Source organism: Dipodomys ordii, unplaced genomic scaffold (genome assembly GCF_000151885.1).
Source record: "Dipodomys ordii isolate 6190 unplaced genomic scaffold, Dord_2.0 Scaffold37, whole genome shotgun sequence".
NCBI lineage: Eukaryota > Metazoa > Chordata > Mammalia > Rodentia > Heteromyidae > Dipodomys > Dipodomys ordii.
Window position 1 is genome coordinate 3,921,504 of NW_012267253.1, and position 21,306 is coordinate 3,942,809.

At 37.3% G+C, this 21,306-nt stretch overlaps 1 protein-coding gene across 1 annotated transcript in view; it reads left to right on the forward strand.

The window, feature by feature from the left end:
* The window catches only part of Mta3 (metastasis associated 1 family, member 3), a 146,650-nt gene that overhangs the window by 98,824 nt on the left and 26,520 nt on the right, over window positions 1-21,306 (forward strand). The window contains exons 10-14 of the mRNA XM_013017904.1: window positions 1,536-1,610; window positions 4,308-4,366; window positions 9,248-9,372; window positions 12,604-12,755; window positions 13,568-13,790. Coding sequence (XP_012873358.1) covers window positions 1,536-1,610; window positions 4,308-4,366; window positions 9,248-9,372; window positions 12,604-12,755; window positions 13,568-13,790 — 634 coding nt within the window. The remainder of the gene's footprint in view (window positions 1-1,535; window positions 1,611-4,307; window positions 4,367-9,247; window positions 9,373-12,603; window positions 12,756-13,567; window positions 13,791-21,306) is intronic.

A 21,306-nucleotide genomic window follows, 5' to 3' on the forward strand; every position in this document is an offset into this window, starting at 1 on the left:
GAATTAAAACAATAGTCAAGTGTGTTAGTGCATGCTGTACTTTCAGCTGCTCTGGAGGATCAAGGATTAGAGGCCATCCTGGGTAGAGTTAGTGAAGTACTGTCTCAAAAACAGAATACAAGTAAAGGGTTAGGGATGTGGGTCTAAGTGGTAGTCCTGGAGTCAGTTCCCAGCACCACTAAAAACAGCACAACAGCCGGGTGCCAGTGGCTCACGCCTGTAATCCTAGCTACTCAGGAGGCTGAGATCAGAGGATCATGGTTCAAAGACAGCCCAGGCAAGGAAAGTCTGTGAGACTCCTATCTCCAATAAACCACTAGAAAACCGGAAGTGGCGCTGTGGCTCAAGCGGTAGAGCACTCGCCTTGAGCTGAAGAGCTGAGGGATAGTGTCCAGGCCCAGAGTTCAAGCCCCACGACCGACCGACCTCCCCCTCCCCCCCCCTGAAAAAAAAACAGCACAACAAAAGACAAATATATTTGCTTCATCTGCACTTCAAAGCTAGTGTCTGCTGATCTGGTCCTATAAGGAGATCATATTTGTAAACACTGTTTTTAAGTTACCACACAGCTGAGTATACATAATGTCCTTGCTCTAAAAATCCATCTGTTTTCTCTTTAAACTGAACAGATGAGTTCAAGAGGGAGGTATTAAGAATGGCATGGGGGGCTGGGAAGGTGGCTCAGTGGTAGAGCACTTGCCTTGCATGCATGAGGCCCTGGGTTCGATTCCTCAGCACCACATAAGCAAAAAGAAAAAAGCCGGAAGTGGCGTTGTGGCTCAAGTGGTAGAGCACTAGCCTTGAGTTAAAGAGCTGAGGGACAGCGCTCAGGCCCAGAGTTCAGACCCCACAACTGAATGGCATAGATGTTGTTACAAGCAGTCCCCAGCTACAAGGAGTCTGGAAAATACTATTTTAACTCTAGTCCTTATGGTGTGGTAAGAAAGCTTGGTGGAAATCAAAGGACTGCCACCTCTGCAAAGCCTACTGCCACAGCTCGTCTGTTTTACCAGCCATTGATATCATTATGAAAGTCCAATATCCTCATTTGCACATTCAGTAACGAGAGATCCTCATTTACAGAGAGACATTGAATTTTGTCTTTGGTTGTAGGCGAGTAGGATTTCACTTGACCATGTTTGTATATGTATGGAAATTTTCAGTCATATTTATTAGTTTTTTTTTTAAGAATAGGAAACATACTTGGCTGTGTCCTTGCTTAGAGAGACAGTTGTCCATTTTACTTAAAATGGGTCAAAATGCAGTGGCTTTAAAGAATGAAAAATAATGTTTGTAGCTTAAGATATTAAATAATATTGCTGTGACCCCACCTGTCACTACTGCATAGGGTTGAGAACATTCCTGAGTAAATCTGGAAATATATTAGTCATAATATTAATTATTTTTAAATAAAATAGGTGTGAAGTATTTTTTTCTAGAATGACTCTTCCATATGAACACGTGCTTCATTATTTTAAAAAGTAGCAAACCCTTCCTACAGTAGGTTGTTTTCATTATGTGTTCATTTTTTTTAGCTCCCTTGGAAGTCATTGACAAGCATCATTGAGTATTACTACATGTGGAAAACTACTGACAGATATGTGCAGCAGGTAAATCTTTTTATATTGCTACCAACATGATTGCCTTAAAGTGTACTTGGTTTAAGCATTTTTAGAAAGGTCTTAATTTTAAATTTGCTTTATATTTTCTAGATTATTTTAAACTCCATGATATCCTATCTTCAGGATATTATTTTTTAGATTTTTCATCTTAATATTTCCTTAGAGTCCATTGTGATGAATATTTGGAAAGTGTCACAAAAAGATTACTAGAGATGCATTAATTTCCTTGCATATAGTTGATGCTTGATCTCTTTGTGAGTATAGTTGGTGGGAATCACTGAAGATGTACTACTACAACATCTTAAACTATTTATTTATATGAAGAAATGACAGTTGAGACTGATGCCATCAACTTTATACTTTGAGATATTTTTTAAACGTTTTGAAACTTTATGACATTTGTGTGGTGAATATATCCCTGAGGTTTTTTTTCTCTCTGCGCGCACGTGTGTGTGTGTGTGTGTGTGTGTGTGTGTGTATAGTACAAATCAAACCCACAGCCTTTTTGCACATGTAGGCAGGTGCTCTATCACTTAGCTATATATCCAGTCCTCCTTAAGTTTTTGACACTAATTGTAGGAATGAGACTTGGTCTTATTATGGTAAGGTCTTATTTAAGGACAAGGCTGTTCTTGAATTTGAGAGCCTCTTGTTCAGCTTCCAGGGTGCTGGGGCTACAGGAATGTACCACACTCAGCTTAGTAGCAGCTTAGTTTTACTAGATGGATGTTTGTTTCTATACCAAGATTTTTCTCCAAAATTATTTAAAAATAGGGAAGGGGCTGGGAAGGTAGCTCAGTGGTAGAGCGCTTGCCTTGCATGCCGGAGGCCCTGGGTTCGATTCCTCAGCACCACGTAAGCAAAAAGAAAAAAGCCATAAGTGGCGCTGTGGCTCAAGTGGTAGAGCGCTAGCCTTGAGCTGAAGAGCTGAGGGACAGCGCCCAGGCCCAGAGTTCAGGCCCTTTGACCGGACCAATAAATAAATAGGAAATAATTTTTGAGTCCTACTTAAATGTGAATTCAGGTAGCTCGGTCTTTGTTACTCAATTTTAAATAATACTAACTTTAGGGAAAGTTTTTTCCCCTGAAAACTGACTTTAGTCAATACTTATTTTATATTATAACAGCAACATATCAGAACTGTTAAAGAAAGGTCAGTTTAACACAGGTATTGTTTGTTCTAAGTATGAAGGTTATACAGTGGCAAGAATTATATGAAATAGGAATACATTTTAAGGGCCACTCTAAAAAGTACTATAATGAATAGCTAAGGTCACAAATAGTTAACAGATAGTTAAGTCTGATAAACAGTTTCCAGTGTCAGCAAAATACATAATGTAGAAAGTGCTTATTTGAAACAAGTTGGATAGAAATGAAGGCCATGAAGTGTGGAAACCTGTGCTATTCAAATCAAGAAGTCTTAGGATAATGGAGACAGTGGTATCAAACATTATTGAAAGTGTTTAGATAAAATATTTCCAAATATTTCATCTCTGTTTTGAAAGTTCCATGTTGTCCCCTAATTTTTTTTCTCCCAATTGGGAAAATGGAGGATAGCCTTATATTCTAGTTTGTCTTGTTTGACATTGATTATGCATTATTTCCTTCTAGTTCAATTCATTATTGTGTCACTCAGTGTCTAGATTTCAATATATAATCTCTGCATTTGGCTACTGATTGTTTTAGTAAATCCTATGTGAGTTCAACTAAGATTTAAAGTTACTGTATGTCTTCCAACATTTCTGCTTGCATGTATTTTCAAAACTAAGCACCCTGAATATTTTTCTACAAACAAAGAGTGTGTGTGTGTGTGTGTGTGTGTGTGTGTGTGTCCGTCCGTCCGTCCTAAAAGCTGAGGATATAGTTCGGTAGTAGAGTGTTTACCTGACATGCACTCTGTGTGTGTGTGTCATTTACCTGACATGCACTCTGTGTGTGTGTGTGTGTGTGTGTGTGTGTGTGTGTGTGTGTGTGTGTGTGTGTGTGTGTGTGTGTGTGTGTGTGTGTGTCCTAAAAGCTGAGGATATAGTTCGGTAGTAGAGTGTTTACCTGACATGCACAGTCCCTGGGTTAGTTCTTAGCTTCTTCCCTCCCCTGCCTGCCCTAGGAAAGAACTAAAATAGAAATGCATTTCTAAAAATAATAATGGCTAATTTAAAATGTCTTTGGGGGCTGAGAGTGTACCTCACTGGTAGATTACATGCTTAACATACGTGAGGCCCTTTGGTGGCTCATACCTATAATTCTAGCTACTCAGGCAGAGATATAGAGGATAGGATTATGGTTTCCTGGGTGGAAAAGTCCACAGACACTATCTCCCATCTCATCCCACCTCACACTACACTACCACCTTAAAAAAAAAAAAGCAAAAAGGTAGACTAAAGGTATGTCTCAATTAGTAAGAGCACCAAACAAACAAGCCAAGCAGGAATATAAGGCCCTGAGTTCAAACCCCAGTACCCCAAGTACCACCAAAAAAGAAAATAAATCTGTGTCTAAATGTTGTTCATACCCACAATTCTGAAGTTGCTGCAATTTAAGAAGACATATACAAAAGAAAAGCTTTAAAATAGCAATTTTTGAATTTGAATTATACTTTAATATTTATTGTGAATTTTTAAGACAATGGAGTGGTAATAATTAGTAGGCATTGCATGTAAAATATTTTATCCATCTTTTGATTAGAAACGCCTAAAAGCAGCTGAAGCTGAGAGTAAACTGAAACAAGTATATATCCCAACTTAGTAAGTAATTGAAATCTTTTAAAATATTTGTTCTGATCTTAATTCTGTTGTTACAAACATATCATTTTGTTCAGTTTCAGACAAACTAAATTTCTTTGTGAATCTTACTTTTTTTTAAATTCAAAGCATTAGACTTCCTTTTAATGTATTTGGGAGGGGGGGCTTGCTTAGAAAGAAAAAGAGTGAGAGAAATCCTAAGTAGACTAACACAAGGACTAGAATAAAGAATGTCATGTACTTCTAAGGAAGCTACTCTATTCTGTGAAAGCTGCAGGAAAAGTATCAGAAAACTTAGCATGAGTTATTATTTGAAGCTAATGTGTTTTATGGGACTAACAACTTTTGAAACTTTTTTTATTACAGAATAGGTTTTGGGAGGGAATTAAACTATTGGTAAATGTTCAGTGGGTTCAAATTTTTTGTGTCCAACATTCTGTTATTATGAGTTAAAAAGCTCTGTCACATTAAAATGAATGCCGATATTCTTTTCATTTGCTATGTTCTTAATGGAGTATGTACTTCTGTTGAGTTCTTTGGGGTTTGATCATTCATTTGTTTAGCAAAATACAGTTTATTGGGTACCATTTACTTTTTGCTATCCTAGATTCCTTTGAGATTAAATGAAGTATATTATAGATTTCTATGCTCCTTCAAGAATTTTATTTTTTGCCCTAAGTATAATTGTTTTATATTTAGATTTATGTTTACTGTTTTTTATGTAGAAAACCTCATGGACAGTAGTTGTTAAATTGACAATATGAATCTTTCATATTCATCTCATTTTAACAGATAACTGGTTTCATTTTTAAAACATGATTTTCAGGATCTGTAATTATTATGTACCTTTTGAGGAATGGTTTTTAATGCCTTCTAAATTATGTATTTTATTTGATTAACTCATAAAAACACTACTTCAAAAATCAGACTGTTGTGACTCATGTATTAGATTTTCAAAAGCAAACACAACAGCTTTCTTCTACTGCAAAGGACTAGTACACTTAACTAGTTTTGACCAAGTAACCCAGATCAAGTTGTGTTCTGTGTTACACTAACTTTGGTATTTTGATCTACATCAGGGATCTGCAAACTAGTCTGTGGCTCATCTCTGATGTTTCACCTGGTTTTTGTAAATTAGACATGCTTATTCATTTATATATTATATAAGATGGTTCAGATAGGCTACAAGGTCAGAATTTAGTGATTATAACAAAAAATTATATTAGCTACAAAACTTAAAATACTTAACAATGCCTGGGTAGTAATTACTCAGCTGCTTAGGAGGCTGAGATCTAAGGATTGCTCATTGAAGCCAGCCAAGACAGGAAAGGCCATGAGACTCATCTCCAGTTAACCACCAGAAAACCGAAAGTGGAGCTGTTATTCAAAGTGATAGAGTGCTAGCTTTGAGCAAAAGAAACTCAGGAACAGCTCCGAGGCCCAGGCCCTGAGTTTAAGCCCCACAATCAGGGCAAACAAACCAAAAAACCCAGAACAAAATGGCCCTCTACAAAAAAGTTTTGTATTCTCTTATCTAAGCAAATTATCTTTTTCCTTTCTCCCTTTTTCCTCCTCTTCCTTTCTCTTTCTTTCTTTCTTTCTTTCTTTCTTTCTTTCTTTCTTTCTTTCTTTCTTTCTTTCTTCCTTCCTTTCTTTTTTTTTTTTTTGGTGCTGGGTTTTGAATTCAGGGCCTTCACTTTTGCTAGACAGATATTTTGCCATTTGAACCATAACCCCCAGCCCTAAGTGGTTTTTGGAGATCAAAACAGTTTCTAGGGCCAGGAGTATGGCTCAAGTAGTAGATCACTTACCGTGTAAGCCTGAAATTTAAACCCTAGTGCCACCAAAAGTGAGCATGGAGATAGTTCCTAATCATATTTAAAAAATAATTTATACAACTCATATACAGTCTAAGTTGCTCAGATATGAATCTGAGCTCTTAGGTGAACTTCCAGACTAACTCTTAAACAGAATTTTTTAAAATGAATAATAGATTAAGAATATTTTTTTCTGTAGGTTTTTTTGGGGACTTGCAGTCTCCTTTATTCAAATCCCTCTGTACAGTACTAGAGAAAGAGGGTTAAGATGATAGTCGACTTTATTGTAGTGTTAGGAGATAGTACAGACCCAATGTGGTAAGTACTGTACATAGGAGGATGGCTTTTGTATGACTTTTATTCTGGGAACCAAGTATCTTTGGGAAAGTTTTTGAGGAGATAAGGCAAAGAAGAGTCTGAGCAAATAATGGAAGCTTTTCAGGCCAGTGGGACCTTGAGCTGAGAAGTCACACAGGTGAGGAGCAGAGAAAAAGTATGCCGGTATAAGAAGAAAGTGTCTAGCATGGAAGGCTGGTATGTTTATCTGTATGATGAACACACCTGTGTGATATACAAAGATACATCATGGTCAGATTTGTACTTGAAAATCACCAGCTATAATCTGACAATGGTTTGGGGAAAATGAGAAGTAGATTCAAGGAGACCAGTTATGAGATGTTTGGGATGACACTTATTCTACCTAGGCCAGTGGCCCTGGAAATGATATAATATTTAAAGATGATTGACTTTAGCCTGTCAAGTCTGAATTGCTAATTTCTGGCTCATAATGTTAGGGAGGTTATCAAAACCAAGCTTAGATGCCACAGCATCAGGTTAGATCATTTTGAGTTTGTTTTATCAAAAAAGAGATACTGGATCTTTGCTGTCAACAAATTATATATGTTTTAAACTGAGATGAAAAGTTCTCCACTAGGAATACAGATATGAGTTTAATCAGCATACCATAATATGTTTCAGACTATAAGTTGAAAATTTTGAAGGATAGCAACAAGAAAAGTGCCTGAGCAAATCCAGTATTTGTAGAGCAATTAGAGTATAATAGCTAACTTTGGAAAGCCAGATGAGTATGTCAGAAGCTCAGAAGAATTTTCTTTTAACCTGTCCTGGGGCTTGAACTCAGGGCCTAGGCACTATTCCTGACCTTTTTCTGCTTAAGGCTAGCACTCTACCATTTGAGCCACAATGCCACTTCCGGCCATTTCTAAGTACTTTATTGGAGATAAGAGTCTCACAGACTTTCTTCCCTGGGCTGGCTTTGAATCACAATCCTTAGATTTCAGCCTCTTGAGTAGCTAGGATTATAGGTGTGAGCCACCAGCACCTAGTGAGAAGAACGTTTTAAGGAACGAGCCATTAATTAACATTGTCAAGTGGTGATGAAAAATAGCCAGGGAATTTGGCAACATAGAGACTATTGGTAGTCTTTAATGGAGTGGTCAGGACTCTACATGAGCTAAGAGAATACAAATGGGGAAGGGGGAGGAAGAGAGGAGAGAAAGAAGTGTAAGAGGGTTTTTTTTTTAATAGAAGAAATGGAAATATGTATAAGAGGAGAACCCAGAGAAGAGGATGATATGTAAAAGTCCTTAAGAGGACCACAAAAGCAAAGTCTGGAGCATAGATGGAGCATTTTTGTGCTAGATTAAAGGAAGGTCTATTTCATATATTGTATCTTTAACACCTTTTAAAAAATGGTGTCTTGCAGTAAGAAATAACATCAATAATTTAATCTTCAGATACTTGGTTGGTTGTCTATTTTCTGTGTGTATATATTTTTGAGAAATATAGCCCAGCCTGGCCTTGAATTTATGCTCTTCCTGCCTTAGCCTCTCAAGTGCTGGGATTATAGGTAAATCCCCTGGCCTAGGCACTTTATTTTGTCTAGGAGATGATTTCTTTTTTCAGGGGTGGGAGGTAGGGGGAGTGCAATACTGGGCTTTGAACTTGGCCTCCCTCTTGCTAGGCAGATGCTCTACCATATGAGTCATGCCTCCAAGACTAGATGATACTTTCAATGATTCACTTGCCAGCATATTTACTGGGCATACTTACTTTACTTTTGTGATTATTACCAGTAAGATCAGTGGCCTATTCAACTATATAATAGTTTACATTCATTTGCCAACTAAATTTGTATTTGCTTTCCTTTGGTTTGAAGCAGCTCAACTAAAGAATTTATTAGTTTTCTTTATTAACATATATCTACTATATATATGTATATATTTAGCCCTGTTTAAAATGTTAGAATTTTTCATATTTCTGGGAAATTTTTGACCAGTTATTTTATTTCAAGGAGGAGGTATCATTTCTGTCTTTATATGGAATTCTCTATAGATTTTTTAAAATTGGAAATATTGCATATCCTTAGAAATGTTGGTTATCCAAACCAGTCCTTTTTTTATTTTGTATACTTGCAGCTGACCATTGTAAGAAAAACATTGTTGATTTAACATACATTTTTAAAACAAGTTTATTATTGCTTAAGACGTGGCTCAGTGGTAAAGCCACTACCTAGCATGTATGAATAAAGCCCTGGATTTGATCACCAGAACTAAAAACAAAAACAATTTGCAACCTGACCTCCAGTATAGATACAGATTCATGTTTACTTTTGAAGGTAATATTACCAGACTTTCAGCTGAATGAAAAATGCTGAAAAGAAAAGAAGGTTCTTTGTTCTCAGGCCAGAAGAAGTTTGCACGTGAGATTTTGATTGTTAAATGAAATGGTGGCAAGAAGAAACCCTGAGCCAACTTGGAGGCCACAGGGTTTTGATCTTCCTTCAGCCATGGGAAGGAAGGCAGCATCTAGGATGATGCGCTAAGGGATTTGCATTTGGATGAACAAGAGTCTGCTTGCTTATTCCATAGCCTTATTTTGTTACGTATACGTGGTTTTTAACACCTTGTTTTTACCAGTTCACTTATTCTTTGCTAAATATTGTGTTTATTTGTATTTAGATAAGGTAAATTAGTAAGGCGATACCAATCGTTTTGCCCTGTTATATGAATTATCTTTTATCACCTCATTTACATTTCATTGAAAGCAGCAAACCAAATCCTAACCAAATATCTACCACCAATGGCAAGCTTGGTGCTGTGAATGGAGCTGTGGGGACCACGTTCCAGCCCCAGAATCCCCTTTTAGGGAGAGCCTGTGAGAGCTGTTATGGTAAGTCTGCTCCAGCAGACTCTATTTTTCTCTTTTGAAACCTGTCCTTTGTTAAGTGTAGGGACTGTAGGGACTGGATCTACATTGTGGGTTGGGATTGACTGCAAAACAGTGTCTTCTCAGGCTTTCTGCCAGACACAAGTATGTGTGTCTTGGGGGTGGGGAGTGTAGGGGCAGCAGAAAGATGGGCATTGTGTTTCTTTTGATTTTCCTCTCTGGGTTCTCTAAATGATTTTAGTGTTTGCTCAGCTGTGGGTAGAATTGTATTAGCTTTGTCCAAACCATGGTCCCATGATACACACCAAATCCCCTTCTGGGTTCCTTAGTATCCTTTAGCAAATTAAAGATGTCCAGTAATTCTGTAGGAAAGATCTGTGTGTGGATAAACTGCTACTTGTAATCCTCAGACAGGCTCCCTCATGAGACAAGTTTGGGAGGTTCCATGATATTTTCTTTTGGTTCTAGATACTATTTATCCATGCCAGCAGGATTATATGTGTCCTGTGTGTTAAGTAGGGCCAGTGAGATGATCTGATTTGGTAGGTGATACACTTCATGGATTTATTTAAACCATCAAGCCAACAATACAACTCTTTGTAGGGCATTGGTATCATCATAGGTTTTTCTTCCAATGGAGATGACCTGGGTGGGAGAGAGAAGGAAGCTAATGTTTATTGAAAGTGCCCACTGTTTGGCTCTTGCAACTCTTTGGAGATAAGCCTTAAGGACATGGGAGTGAGGGCCTTCATGACTTCTGTGTGCTCTATACCAGACTTTGGAAAAAATGTTTAAAACCAAATTAGTACTCTCTCTTGAAATCAACGGAGATGGGAATTAAATTGCTGACTTTATAGTAACGGAATGTGGGGGTGTGTCTAACAGTTTTTCTGTACCGAGAGAGCACAAAGGGATACAATTGAGAATTCTTAATTTTTTTGAAGATCATATATATTTAAATGAAAATACAATTCTTTCTTCAATTGTGTCAGTGGCTTAATTATTTTTGAGATAAGTTCTCACTGGGATCCTAGACTGGCCTTAAATTCCTGGGATCAAGTGATCTTCCTGCCTCAGTATCTGTAGGAGCTGAGGTTATAGGCATGTAACACTCACTATACCTGGTGTTCTGTCTTCTTTTTGACTTTCAAATACCTTTCATAAGCATGCACATGAATATATTGCTTTAAATAATTGTCATTGTAATGTGTCTGATTAATGAAATATTTTTTCCTCTCCCTCCTCTCTCTCTTTGGCTAATACTGGGTCCTGAAATTAGGGCTTTGCACTCTAGCTCAGCCTTTTCTGCTCACAGCTGGCATTCTACCACTTGAGCCATACCTCCACGTTCAGCTTTTTGGTAGTTAATTGTACATAATAGTCTTACAGATTTGTCTGCTTAAACTGAGAACTGCGATTCTCAAATCATGGGCCTCCTTAGAAGCTAAGTGTAAGTAAGCTACTAGCGCCCAGCTTTAATTTTATATTTTTGGTCCATAGATTATTAAAGTTATCTTAGTGTACATATAAGATTTGTGTTTATACAACCATACATTTTGGTGTTTTCTGTTGATAATCACTTATAAGTTAATTAATAAGTGAAGTTTTATATTTGGGATGCAAAATAAATTTTTGACTTGATATTTAGAATTTTTAAGATTTTGTGTCTCAACAACTAGTTATAAATTACTACAATAAGAAAGCCTTCTATTTACAAGACACTTTACCAAAAATAACACTTGATTAGTTCATTTGTTATTCCCAATAAGTGTAATGATCACTTTATTTATTTACATACTTATTTTTTTGGTGCCATTCCTAAGGCTTGAATTTTGGGCCTGGGTGTTATCCCTGAGCTTTTTTGCTAAGGTTAGTGTGCTACCACTTGAGCCACAGTTCCACTTCTGGCTTTCTGGAGGTTAATTGGATATATGTGACTCTCATACTTTCTTTCCCAGGCTGGTTTCAAACCAAAATCCTCTTATCACAGTCTCCTAAGTAGCTAGGATTACAGATGTGAGCTACTGGCACCCAGCTACACACACACACACACACACACACACACACACACACACACACTACACGCATACATGCATGTGTGTAGTGTGTGTGTTTGTTTTTAAGAGGAAGAGATGGGTTGAAACCAGCTTGTGATGCATGTTCTACTAAGGAGCTGTCTCCCTTTTTTTCCCCCAACACACACACGTACACCACCACTTTTTCTGACATTAGTTTGTGAAGTTGTTTCAGTGTCCTATTTGGGTCTGATGAAAATAATTTAGCAATCAGACTATTTCAAGGCAAAGCTACAGAATTTTAATTATTTTATATATTTCATTAACAATATTTTTCAACATCAGTTTTCTGTCTTGTCTTTGGATCCATTATGGAAATACTTTTAATGGCAGGAATTTAAATTGTAAGATCAGACCTAACACAGGTATGCAGTGTTCAGGCAAGCAATAAAGAGCTGAGTTTTAAGGACTGAACATGTTGTGATATCAGATGCATCTTGTTTAGTTAGTAAGGATTTATTGTATTGAACGATATTGTGTTTTAAAGGAGAAATACTTCAGTGTGTATTTTGTCTGTTGACAAAAATTGTGGATGCTGGTGGCTCACACCCGTAATCCAAGTCCTTGAGACACTTAATGCGAACAAACTACTCAGAAAAAGCTGGAAGTGGTAGTGTGGCTCAAGTAGTAGGACAATAGCCTTGAGCAAAAGAAGCACCCAGCTTAAGCTCCAGGACCAGCAAAAAAAACCCTAAAACTCTAAGGAATTAGCAAATAGATTTCTGTTTCTGTGAGATTTCTGACTTAGTGGAACACATATTGAATACTTTAAACAAAGCCTGGCAGAGTTTTTAAATCATTTTGGATTTTTGATTTTAAATATTTGACAGCAGTCACAGTAGTATCTTTCTGAAGACTTAGTTCCAGAAAGGTACATAAGAGCAATTTTAATTAGCAATGCAAAAATGTCCCAGCAGTAAAGTACATAAAAAGAATGCTTCACCTTGTAGCTTCTCTTAATATAGTGCCACAGGCACTTGGTATGTGTAATGAATTCTAAGTACTAACATACACACACTTATACCATACTTGTATATTATAAGCTAGGGAAAAAATAACATTGGAAACTACAGGTGATTTTGGTATATTGGAGATACCTGATTATTTGTATTGATGTCATGTTTTCTGGCTTTCTTTGTTTTCCTTTTTTCAACTTTAGCTACACAGTCTCACCAGTGGTATTCTTGGGGGCCACCTAATATGCAGTGTAGATTATGTGCATCTTGTTGGCTGTATTGGAAAAAATATGGAGGCCTGAAAATGCCCACCCAGTCAGAAGAAGAGAAGTTATCTCCTAGCTCAACTACAGAGGTACATAAATGGTAGTCTAAACTTTAGTGTGTTTTTCAATAGTATGTTTTTCAATTGTTGCTCATTCCTTGGAAACAGAAGTACAGGTAAGACAATTTGAAAGTGAATGATGTAGTTTTTATAATTAAACACAGCACTCATACTCAGGGTGGATGTGGAGTTAAGAGCCAGCGACAGATCAAATTTTTTCAGGTATTCAAAATACTAATCTTGTTAGATTGCTTAGAAGAGAGAGAGAGAGAGAGAGAGAGAGTGTGTGTGTGTGTGGTGTTAGCACAAGTAGAGTTACAAATTAGGTGTTTTAATTGCTTTTCAAATAGTTTGTAATCTTTAGATTCTATGGAAATCATCTCAAAAGTAATAAGTAGAAACTGGACATTTTCTTTCTCCCTGGCTATTATGGAGGGACAAGAAGGAATCAAACTCAAACTTACTTGAAAAGTATTAGAAAAATAATTTTGATAAAATTCTCTAGATTGTGGGTGTCAATTCCCTGTTCTACCAGAGGAAGACTATTTTTTTCAGTATTGATGGCATCTTAGGAACCTTTAATATTATTAATTAAATGTAAACAAACAAATATAAGTAAATCCTTAACAGTTTCTTAATATTATGGGTATGATTCAATTGCATTCTCTTTTTTTCCCCAGAAAGTATGCACTTTCTACTTCTCTTTTAAAGGATAGTTTCTTATGTCACAGATATATGTGGGGATGATGTAAACAGTAGACTCTTGTTTGACTGTGAGGCAGCTAGTAATGTATTTTGACAAAGTCTACTCTTTAAATGTTGGTTGGTTTCTGATTTTACAGGACCCCCGTGTTAGAAGTCACCTGTCCCGGCAGGCCATGCAGGGGATGCCAGTACGGAACACTGGGAGTCCCAAGTCTTCCGTGAAGACGCGACAAGCTTTCTTCCTTCATACTACATATTTCACAAAATTTGCTCGTCAGGTCTGCAAAAATACCCTCCGGTTGAGGCAGGCAGCAAGACGGCCATTTGTTGCTATTAATTATGCTGCCATTAGGGCAGAATGTAAGACGTTTTTAAATTCTTAACCTTATATGTTGTGCTTTCCTTACCATTTTCTCTTTTCTATCTCTCTCTCTCCCTTTTTTGTTTGTTTGCAATAAACATAAGTTCTTGTGTACAGACTTTTGTTTTTTTTTTTGTTTTGGGTTTTTTTCGTTTTTCAAAAAGGCATTGTTTTTGTCTGCTCCCATTTGTATCATACTAGCCTGAAAACAACATTAAAATCTCTGTAAATTTTCCTCAGAATAGTGCTCAGGAAAGGAATGGTAGGAGGTATGCCCCTGTCCAGTTGTTATGTTGCTGAAAGAGTTGCCAAAAAAGCCCTTATTGAAGTACTTGTACCAATTGGGTAGTACTGCAGTATAACTCCCAAGGACACTGTTCTAGTGAAACTGTCTGAGACAGCATAGTCCATTCCTATAGGAATGCATTAGGTATAAATAAAATTTACTGATTTATACTGATTAGAAATTGTATGCCTTTATAAGACTCTTCTCTTCCCTAGGCTTTTGACAACAACCATCATCAACATAATAGAAATTCACAGTGCTTCATAACAAATGCTGTATGTATTAGAAGGTTTAGCAAATTGAAAATAAATTTAAAAATCACTTTGGGCTTAGAAGCTACATTGTGGTTGAGCAGTCTATTTTTGTCCAATCTGGTTTCCATTTCATAATCATACATTGTCATATAACATTTACATGGCTCATTCATTTCCAAAACAATCTTATGTTTCATTTTTTTTGTTAGAACAAAGATCATATATACCGGTAATTTGTGGATTTCTCTGTTTATTACCATGAATCTGAAAACATGTTCATAATTTGTGTTTGAGCTCTGGAGTTACATCCTTGGCTACAATAACCATACAACCTTTTCTCTCTAAGGGATTAAAAAAATGCCATCTAGTTTAACAGGAAATCTTTTGAAAACATTCAGGTGCTTTATCTGTCAGATTTAAAAAAAATTTATTATGAGATGTTCTACTTTGATTTAAGGAAAGTATCCATAAAGAGAATGATAAATAAAAAATAACTTTTTATTCTTAAAGGTAATTTTTGGCAGAAAATTGAAAGTTGGAAGGCTTAAAACTTAAAGGTAAAAGCTCTGTAAGAAGAAGAATAGCACTTCGTGTAGGGAGTAGATACTGGCATCTATGTCAATGTCCACTGAGAGGAGTCAGCTGTGTCATATCCTGTGGATTTAAGAATCTATCCTGGCATTCTCTTTGTCCTGGCTTTTATGAGCTCATGGACTTGTTATTACTTTCTTACTACTTTAAGAAATTAGAGGGGCTGGGAAGGTAGGTCAGTGGTAAAGTGCTTGCCTCACATGCATGAGACCCTAGGTTCATTCCTGAGCACCACATAAACAGAAAAAGCCAGAAGTGGCTCTGTGGCTTAAGTGGTAGAGCACTAGCCTTGAGCTGAAGAGCTGAGGGACAGTGCGTAGGCCCAGAGTTCAGGCCCACAAGTGACAGAAGAAAAAGAAAAGAAAAAAGAAATTAGAGCCGGGTGCCAGTGGCTCATGCCTGTAATCCTAACTACTCAGGAGGCTGAGATCTGAGGATTGCAGTTCAAAGCCAGCCCAGGCAGGGAAGTCCATGAGACTCTTATCTCCAATAAACCACTCAGAAAACTAGAAGTGGCATTGTGGCTCAAGTGGTAGAGTACTAGCCTTGATTTGAAGAGCTGAGGGACAGTGCCCAGTCCCAGAGTTCAAGCCCCATGACCAACAAAAAAAAAAGAAAGAAATTAGAAAATAATATATATATTCACTTGAACAGTTCAGGTAATTTAAAAACATTTATATATTCTTTCTTTAAAAGGATAAAAACATTTGAAAAAAGTGATTGAAAATCTTCTGTTAAAATTGGCTAGGCATCTTTGATCACATGAACAGGGAAAAAAAAAGCATCACTGACTTGACTTAATTGGCTGCTGTGGAAGGGGTATGTTGTTTTTTCAGTTATTTGCACATTATATTTATCTTGATTATTGTGAATTAAATATATTATATCACTTCAGTCTAATTTTTTTTTCATTACTGGGCCATGCTGTTACAAAAAGGATCAAGATTCAATTACTTGTATTTTGTTTGTACAAGTATTTTTAAAAAGTCATTTGTTGTGAAGAGATTCAAAGAGCATATGTTCTATTTCCATTGGTTGTTGGCATACATTTGGGGCCTGATTCTTAATTTTTTTTTTTTTTTTTTGCTAGTCCTGGGACTTGAACTCAAGGCCTGTGCACTGTCCCTGAGCTTCTTTTGCTCAAGGGTAGCAGTCTACCACTTGAGCTATAGGGCCACTTCCAGCTTTTTTATTATTTATGTGGTACTGAGGAATTAAACCCAGGGCTTCATGAATGCAAGGCAAGCACTCTACCACTAAGTCCCATTCCCAGCTCCAGAATACTTTACCGTAAGTTTTTAAATTACAGTGATTGAGCAACTATCTGCTGAAATTTTTTTTTCAGACAAGCAGCTAATGAGCTGTTCCTATATCCTTATATTCTCTTCTTACATGGACTGACCTTGTTATAACTTCTTGATCAGATCTTTCATCTTCATGAGATCAAGTGTTAATAACTTGATTTGCACAGGATACTAAGCCTCTCCTGGAAATGAATAGGTAGTTGTTGTTGTTTGGTTTGTTTTGTTTTAAATCAACAAGCTTTCCTTACGGCTTTTTACCTCCAAGATTTTGTTTTTGTTTTTGTTTTTTTTTTTTTGCCAGTCCTGGGGCTTGCCTCAGGACTGGGTTGCTGTCTCTGAACCTCTTTGAGCTCAAGGCTAGCACTTTACCACTTGAGCTACAGCACCACCTCCAGTTTTTTTTGTTTTGTTTTGTTTTGTTTTTGGTTGGTTGTGGGACTTGAACTCTGGGCCTGGGTGCTGTCCCTCAGCTCTTCAGCTCAAGGTAAGCACTCTTACCACTTGAGCCACTTGCAATTTTCTGGTGGTTTCTTGGAGATAAGAGTCTCACGGACTTTCCTGCCTGGGCTGGCTTTGAACTGCGATCCTCAGATCTCAGCCTCCTGAGTAGCTAGGATTACAGGCGTGAGCCACCAGTGCTTGGCCACCTCGAGCTTTTTGTGAGTAATTTATTGGAGATAAGACTCTCATGGACTTTTCTACCTAGGCTGGCTTTGAACCATGATCCTCAGATCTCAGCCTCCTGAGTGGCTAGGATTACAGGTGTGAGCCAAAGGCATCCTGCTCCTCCAATGATTCTTAACATTTTTCCTTTAAAAGGGTTTGAGAATTACCATGTGCAATCTGAATATACTTTTGGGTCAGGTGGATCTTTATAATTTAAAAAAAACACTGATGGATCTGAAAAGGTTTTTTTTTCTTTTTAAATTTTTCAGACAAAAATTAAAACCTGGACTGTATATCCCAGTTTAGCCCAGAACTTGAGATCCTCTTGTGTTAGCCTCCCAAATGCTTGGATTATAAGCATATATTACCATGCCCAGCATAAGTATTGTATTTATTAAATTGTGATCATCTTGTTGAGAGAGGAAACCCTCGATAAGAGTTTGATATTCTTTTTAAAGCACATAAAAACTGAACCCCTCCATGGCTTCTGTACTTAACAGCAACATCACAACCAATGTCACAGCCAGAGTTTATGAAATGACAGTAAACTTTCTCCATTTGAAGTAGGAAATATGTTTCCTATTAATTTGAAACTGTGGTATCATCAACCTGTGAATACACATACCAAGTGAGGTATATATGCAAATGTAAAAAAATGCTTTTTTATTTTGGTCAGTGGTAGGACTTGGGCACTGTCCCTCAGCTCAGCTCAAGGCTAGTGCCCTATCACTTGAACCACAGTGCCACTTCCGGCTTTTTCTGTTTACGTGGTGCTGAGGAATCAAACCCAAGGCCTCATGCATGCAAGGCAAGCACTCTACCACTGAGCCACCTTCCCAGCCAAAAAATGCTTTTAACACCAGTTTCCCCAAATACCTGTTTACTTTCATTATATACTTTTTGTGAAAATAAGTCCCTGACAAAAGTCCTAGTAAAAGTACCAACCCATTTCTACCACATAGATAGTTCTTGATTGGGAGCCAAGTACATCTGGTTCACATCTGTAATCCTGGGTACTTGAAAGACAGGTCAGGAGTATCATTGTTTGAGGTCATCCAGGCATATATTCATGAATCTGGCTTACCCAATAGCTGAGTGTGATAGTGTGTACAGCCCTACATGCGAAGCTAAGATTGGGTAGATCATGGTTCTGAGTCAGCCTGAGCAATGAACTGCTAGGTGATGCTACATACCTATCTTCTCAGCTATGAAAGTAAGCATAAATAGGAGGATCACAGTCTTAAGTCATGGGCCAATCTTAAAAGGCTGAAGACATTGCTCGGTGGTAGTATCTGACTAGCAGTTCACACACACAAAAAAAAATTCCAGTACTCAAGAAGCTGAGGCATGAGGATCACAAGTTTGAGGCCAGTATGGTTTACATAGGGAGATTCTCAAAGATTCTCTTTGGTGACCAAAGCCTAAATACAGCATAAATAACTGGTAATATTCCAATAGCATAGGTGGAAACACAATGTCAAGTTTAGATAATCACGTCTCTTTTCCCTCTTGATGTTCTTCCCCATCCCCTCCAGTGAAAAAGGCCATGATGTGATCGATGATGTTATTTGCTGCTTTGTAACTGCCATTAAACATTCATTCAGAGTTAGTGGAAGACTTTGTCCTCGAGGAACAGACACCTGATGAAAATGATATAGTCACTTTGAGATTCAGGATCCTCAAACTGGCTAAGAAATAGATGGGTTAGCAGCATTCCCTAGAGACACTAAATTTCCTGGTAAAGTAGGTCCAGATGATTTACCTGTCGCCTTCGTAATTGCAGAGGTAATGTAATGGATCTGAGTTACCTGCTTTGCATGCAGTGGTATCACCCAGTGTAGTTATTTGGAGTTACCTGGAGACAAGCTTTCTGTGTGAAGATGTGAACTGAACTTTGGAAATATCCTAAAACTCATTTCTTAAGAAATTTGTTAGATACAAGTTTTTCCAGCCATTTTTCAGGAAGAGTTATTAGTAATTGTATAAAATTACACAAAATTTAAGCCCTAATACACTGGGAGAAAACAGTTTGGGATTGCTTATTTTGCTGTTTTGGTAGAGTTTAATAAGTATTTGAGTTTGAATGGGTGCTTTGTGTGTGTGTGTGTGTGTACACATGTGCATGTCTGCACACTGGTCCTAGGTGAATTCCGGGCCTGTGCTCTGTTTCTGAGTTTTTTTGGCTTAAGGCTAGTAGTCTACCAATTGAAGCACAGCTCTACTTCCAGTTGTTTTTTGTTTAGCGTGTGTGTGTGTGTGTGTGTGTGTGTGTGTGTGTGTGTACCACCAGTGCCCAGTTTTACTTTTTTTTTCCTCTCTCATTTTTTTTCTTTTTTGCTTATGTGGTGCTGAGGAATTTCAAACCCAGGGCCTCCGGCATGCAGGGCAAGTGCTCTACCACTGAGCCACTTTCCCAGCCCTTTTACTTTTTAAGTACAGAGATAGTTATAAAACACCACTTCTCATTCCTGATGGTCCTTTTCACAGCCATTGTCATCAAGAATCCACAGGTATTCTATGCATCTGTAAGAATCAAAACTTTGTTTTTATACTAAAGTTCACAGTTTTAATGTTTTACATTTTGCTTTTCTCTTTAAAGGTATCATACCAGTACATTACATTGAGAGTTACTTCTTTCTTTTTCCTGATGAATATTTTATTTTGTATATTGTAATTTAGCCAATTCCTTCTTAAACATTCTTATTTCTTATACATTCTATTGTAGTATTGCAACCAGGACCATATACAGGTACCATGTCATAGTGTTACTTAAAATGAGAGTGTGTAGGGACTGAGAGTATAGCTTAGTGGTGACTATATGCTTACATGCTCTGGGGTCTCTGGATTAAATCTCCAGCATTAAAAAGAAACAAAAAGTAAACAAAGCTCTTTCATAAGATTGATTCCTAAATGGGAAATCCTGGTTTATGGAACATGCAGTTTTAAATTTTGGTAGTCATTATCTAGTTGTCCTTGAACTTGTATTCCTAGCAAATGTCTGTTTCTCAAGAATCTTACTACCAAAGTTAACTATCTGAAATGCTTGACTATGATGGCTAAGGAATAATTTATATTAACTTCATTTAGAAGGCTGTAGAAATAATTGCATATATTTGAGAATAATTGGTACTTTGTTTATATCTACTAAGCCATTAGATATAAAGCAGCTTTGTCTGGGTATGTTATCTAGTCTTCCTGACCTGTGGAAACTTTTTATATACTAACAAAGTTAGCTCTTGATCTGTGATATGTAATGCAAGTTTTCCCCCATTTTGTCTTTTGACTTTATGATGCTTGCCAAACACTTTTTCAAATGTAATTTATTTAAAATTTTTAAATAGTGCCTAGGATTTTTTGTTTGCAAATGCCTTTATAATTCTATATGCAGTTTTATGGATTGTTTCATTTTGACAGAGATCTTGAAAGCCCATGTAGATGTTACTGTGAATTTTAATTCAATGTGTGTGTTGTGCATATTATTCTACCTCACACCATAGCCTCCAACATTTCCAAAATATGGCAGAAGGAAGTGGTGCTGTGGCTCAAGCAGTAGAGCGCTCACCTTGAGTTGAAGAGCACAGGGAAAGCGCCCAGGCCCAGAGTTCAAGCCCCATGACCGACAAAAACACACACACACAACACCCAAAATATGGCGGAGAAATAGTGATAAAAGTGATAAAAATTGCGATTAAAAGTGACAGCATTCTTTCACATTTGCCTCTAGGAAATACAGATCATTGTGTAGGAAATTAAAGAAATAAATGTGTCTTGTACTCAGTGACTTGAGTGAGATATAGCTGCTTCCCTCTCTGGGTAGATTTTGATTCCTGCTGGGGTATTCTCAGGTTGCCTTCAGTATGTGTACACTTGTGTTTTGTTTTTGTCAGTCCTGGGGCTTGAAATCAGGCCTGGACATTGCCCCTGAGCTTCTTTGTGCTTATGGCTAACACTCTACCACTTGAGCCACAGCACTACTTCTGGCTTTTTCTCAATAGTTTATTGGAGATAAGAGTCTCATGGACTTTTCTGCCCAGGGTGGCTTCAAAACCTGATCCTCAGATCTCAGCTACTCAGGAGAGTGGCTAGGATTACAGGTATGAGCCACTTGCTCCTGACTATCTGTACACTTTTAATGCCTATCTCTCTGTTTAAATATAGATAGGTACGTTTTGGGAGGAATAAGGACTAACTGATGAACAGTGCCAAGACTAACCTGGTTATTAGCATGAGCCAGGATATACCAGTTTGAACTAGATAACCCAGTATATAGTTATTCCCTCAAGCAGAATGTATTTTCCTTGCTTCATAGCTGCTATTTTTTCCTTAAATGAAATAATGACTAGGTTCTCTTAGTACTTCTAATTTATTCATAATTGTAACTGCTAATTATCAGCACCAACTTCTTTTAAGATAC